Source organism: Solea solea, chromosome 6 (assembly GCF_958295425.1).
Source record: "Solea solea chromosome 6, fSolSol10.1, whole genome shotgun sequence".
Taxonomy (NCBI): domain Eukaryota; kingdom Metazoa; phylum Chordata; class Actinopteri; order Pleuronectiformes; family Soleidae; genus Solea; species Solea solea.
This window is the reverse complement of record NC_081139.1, coordinates 28,948,194-28,952,696: the sequence shown is the minus strand read 5'-3', so window position 1 is coordinate 28,952,696 and position 4,503 is coordinate 28,948,194. Positions and strand designations below refer to the sequence as shown.

At 39.7% G+C, this 4,503-nt stretch overlaps 1 protein-coding gene across 3 annotated transcripts in view; it reads right to left on the bottom strand.

The window, feature by feature from the left end:
- kbtbd8 (kelch repeat and BTB (POZ) domain containing 8) overlaps positions 1–3,992 on the bottom strand; it is a 10,582-nt gene extending 6,590 nt beyond the window's left edge. Inside the window, exons 1-3 of one of the 3 annotated variants that reach the window (XM_058631142.1) lie at positions 3,886–3,946; positions 3,031–3,087; positions 328–535 (exon numbers count right to left, since the gene is read on the bottom strand). In XM_058631142.1, coding sequence (XP_058487125.1) covers positions 328–535; positions 3,031–3,087; positions 3,886–3,931 — 311 coding nt within the window. In that variant the 5' untranslated portion in view covers positions 3,932–3,946. Of the gene's footprint in view, positions 1–327; positions 536–3,030; positions 3,088–3,885 lie in introns of all 3 variants that reach the window. The other 2 variants (XM_058631143.1, XM_058631145.1) reach the window with 2 other exon arrangements.
- Positions 3,993–4,503: the final 511 nt, after the last annotated feature.

The window sequence follows — 4,503 nt, the reverse complement described above, 5'->3', positions numbered from 1 at the left end:
AACTGAATTTCAAATGTTAAGAAAAGGCTCAACTAATAAAATCTACACATGCACCTAGTCTATGATGTAAGAATATTATTTTGCCTTAACTAACAACAGAAGTCTGTAAACCACTCACTCTTCCGTGACATACAGAGAATACAGTATTTTTAGCTTAAGTTGACAAAAGGAGCTGCTGGTCTACAACTGCATTTTCGGTAAAAATTTTCTCTATGGACTTTGGTGCAGGGAGTAAGCAGTGAAATGTGTTCCTAATTTTTGCATCTAGATTTGTACTAAAGTACAAACATGTGGAAAAAACCCACACTTGAGTTCTCACATACATACCTAAAATATGGGCTGATTGCTGCCAGGACATTTCGGTGACATGGGTAAGTCTTGCCATGGTCCACTTCCACAACAATGTCTGTGAGCTGTGCTTCATCATACAAGGCTTTGAGCTGCTGAAGGATGTTGCAGGCATGAACGGCGTCTACCCCGTTGTAGTTGGTCGTTGGAGGCGTCCCATTTTGTACTTGTGACAGCTTCCCTACCTCTGCACATAGCATATTGGGAGGGATTGAGAAAGGAAAAACATCAGTAAAACTATTTTAGAATAGTTACAAACAGATTATTTTTAAATGTGATCCTGAACATAAGAGTGAGTCTATGCTACAGATCAGTGGTAGTAATACACCTGAAAGTTGTTTGCCAACCGGCAAAAAAAAAAAAAAAAGCTAAATAAAAACAAATGCTCCTCAAGTTGCAGCTAAGAGTATTATGAGTGCATTGAGCTCTGTAGATTCCTCTGTTGACAACAAACTGTAAAATGGGGTGCCAAAGTCTTCAGAAAATAAATCAGCACAATACAGCGTATTGGTTGATGTTGGAGGTAAATGGCATTAACAATGAAACCTAAAGTACTTCAATCACATACTGTCGTATCAGGATATATTACTGCTTTTAACGCAATATTTATGTTATTCTATTTCACCATTTTTCCCTGAGTATGGCAGCCTGGAACCATTTACTTTGCCCACCCATACTGCAACACCACGATATCCCAACTAATAGGATAACTAATGATATTTTAAGTTTTTTATTTCAACAATACAGGTTAAATGGACTGTTTCTTTTATAGCAGAAAATGTTTCACGTAGGGCTTTTAAACACAAATGATGAATGAATTATGTTAACAGCAAACCCAAAGCAGAAAGACATAAATGGGATAAATGACACAAAGGTAACTACTTTAAATGCAAACTAGTGTAGTGATAACAAATCTATAGCATGTATACACCTATATTTCCAATATTACTGTGCAAGCGCTGCAAATCTTACAAGCAAATTTCACAAAAATGCTTCAGTAAATGTAGTTTGTGAGCGGTTTCTTTCACCTTTATAGTAGCAGAACATTTTCATTCAGTTGTGTTAACAGTTTGGTCAATTAAAAGACAGTACAGTAGACTGCATTTATCTGATATCAGTATCTGCAGACACTCAAAAATTGTGATTAGGATTAGCATACCATCACTGATACCAATAACACAACCCATGGGTATCTACCAATACCAATATCAGTGCAATACAGTAGTTTTAGACCTTTTAAACTATAAAGTTGTTAACACATTTGTGCTAGAAATTAAAGATTTAAATCTCAAACTGTGTAACAATGACACTGCTCTCATAAAGACGCAATTATTAGACTCGGGTAAAATGCCGTTGCTGATTTATTTATTTTTACAATTTTACCATCCATGTAAAGAGATCAGAGCAATATCCATCATCTCATCCCTAGTGGTGCTATCAAAATAGGACAAGAAGAAGTGGATTTGAGACAAAACTAATTATTAAGTGAGGAAACTGGACTCAAAAGAGTAGACTGTACAAAATCAAAGTTCAATTAAATTTGACCTTTGTCGGCCAATAGTGTATTAATCCAACTTTATATTAAAACGATTCACCAAGACAACCTTGTTTGTGACTTGACTTGAATCTAAAGCTGACCATGTTGTCACAAGAATAACACATGGGCCTATAAACTGTGTGCTTCCCCTATTATGAGGGTCTGCAAAATCAACATGCATCTTGGCACGCGTATTGTGGCAAGTTAAGTTTTAATTCTTCAACTGTGTAACAATAACACTGTTGCTAATTTACAATTTTACCACCTGTGCATACAGAATCACATAATATATAGGAATATTCAGTGATTTTGACCAGTACCTTTCCAATATTGAGTATTGCACTGGCTCATCTTCAGTGGCGATATCAAAATTGGACAAGAAAAGTGCTATAAAGTCATCCCTAGTTTTCAAGTGAGGGTGATGGACTGTACAAAATCAAAGTTCAATTTAACTTGACCTTTGAGGGCCACGGGTTTATTAACCCAAGTTATATTAAAACAAATTACCACTTCAACACCTAGCACCTCGTTTCTCTGATTTTGCAACATCTGCTTGTTTGTGACTTAAATCTGAAGCTGTTCATGTTGTCACGGGCTGACCTGGAATAAAAGAATAACACATGGGCCTGTAAACTCTGTTTCTTTCCCTGATAACGAGGGTCTGCAGAGTCAACATGTTTCATGTGTCATGGCAAATTGAGATATAATTCTCCAACGGTGTAACATTAACACTGCTCCCATAAAGAAGAAATTAATAGATTGAGTTGAAATGTCCGTTGCTGGTTATATATTTACTGTCTTTGATTGAGAATCAAGAAATATACAGGATTATTCAGTGATTTTGACTAGTATCAGCTCAGGATATCAAAATCAGACAAGAACAAGTGGTATTGAGGCACCCCTAGTTTTTAAAGTTCAATTGAAGTTGACCTTTAAGGGCCATGTATGTATCAATTTATATGAAAACTAGTCACCACTACAACCTAGTCTCTCTGATTTTGCAACACCAGCCTGTTTGTGACTTGAATCTAAAGCTGTTTATGTTGCATGGGCCTGTAAACTCTGTATGGTTCTCCTATAATAAGGGTCTGCAAAGTCAACATGTTTCTTAGCGCACGTGTCGTGTCAAGTTATAAAAGTGTCACCACAACTTCGTGTCTCCTCTCGTGTGCTGTTCCACTGCTGCAACATTAACCGAGCGGCTGTGGGGGTGAAAAAGAAACTTTTCTTAACCAACAAATAACCTCGTGTGGTGACAGGACAAAGACCCGAGGCGAGTGAATAGAGAACTACTGCCTCGCCAGGTGGTAGCTAGCTGGCTAACTCCTCGCACCACTGCCCCGGCGTCCGCAGCGGTAGCAATTCAACCAACTTTAAGCAGAGAAATGACTAAATATTTCGACGCGCAAGTGTTCGCCGTCGCGTTTAATTGTCAACAAACGCAGCTCGAGGTTGAATTAGCTCGCTGACACGCGAGCTTAACTTTTAGCAGACAGCTAGGAACCGAGGCTAATTTTTTTAGCTAGCTTTTCTTTGACAACACTGCGAGATGTGAGAGAGCGATAACAGGGGGCGAAAACTCTGATGTTTTTAAACCCCCCCTGCGTTTAAACTCACGCAAAACCCAAACAACGATTCATGCATGTGCATACGTCGTTAGCGCCGATACGAGTAGGCATAAGTAGACACTTTGGCTGCCCTTTGGCTTCTTGTCACAAACAAGTGTTTACACAATCAGCTGTGAGCTAACCGGCCGAAAGTTAGCCACACGGCTAACGCTAGCCACAGACGGCAGGCTAACGACAAGCAAACACTTTTTGAGGAGTCGCGAGTCAGAGCCTGACCCCGTTCGACTAGAACGCGAGATGTCACGGCTCTTTCCGCGACTACGCGGGGCAACACTCCGCGAACACACCGACACACACAAGAGACACGTTTAAAATGAAAAAAGAGGCCATATTTGAGTGATTAATACACAAAACAACGAGTATTTCGCTAACCTCCACTGGCAGCCATTCTCTCCAGTCTGTCTCGACCGGGGCTCATCGAGAAACGTCAGTGAGTGAGTGCACAGCGAAACGAAGCCCCCCGGAAACAACGGCCGGCCAATCACACGCCGAGCACGGATCTCACAGCCAATCAGCGTGCTCCCATCTGAAATGAGGAAGAAGAAAAAAATAAAAAGAAAGTTGATGTCGGTGCTGGTGAAGTGAGAGAAGGGAAACGGCCCTCGGTGTTCTCAAGTCCAGAAAGTCAGTTTAAACAAGTGAATGGGTGAATAAAGAGCATGTTCGATTATAAAACATAATCATACTAACAACCCACCACGTACCTGATATACTACACTTTACATAAGCTATGTTACCCCCACACACACAACACACACACACACACACTACAGTGAGTTTATATGCATGTTTGAAGTCCAGTAATTGTCAGACTAAGATAGTAATTCGTTTTCTTAATGTCATGTTAGTTAGTCCGACTAAAATCGAGCTAGTACACTGCAAAAATGCCTCTAAAAAACAAGAAAATGTAACCACTATTAGAGGAAAATTACTTGTTTCAAGCTAAATTATCTGCCAGTGCAGCAAGAAAATGGCACTTGTTGGCACTCT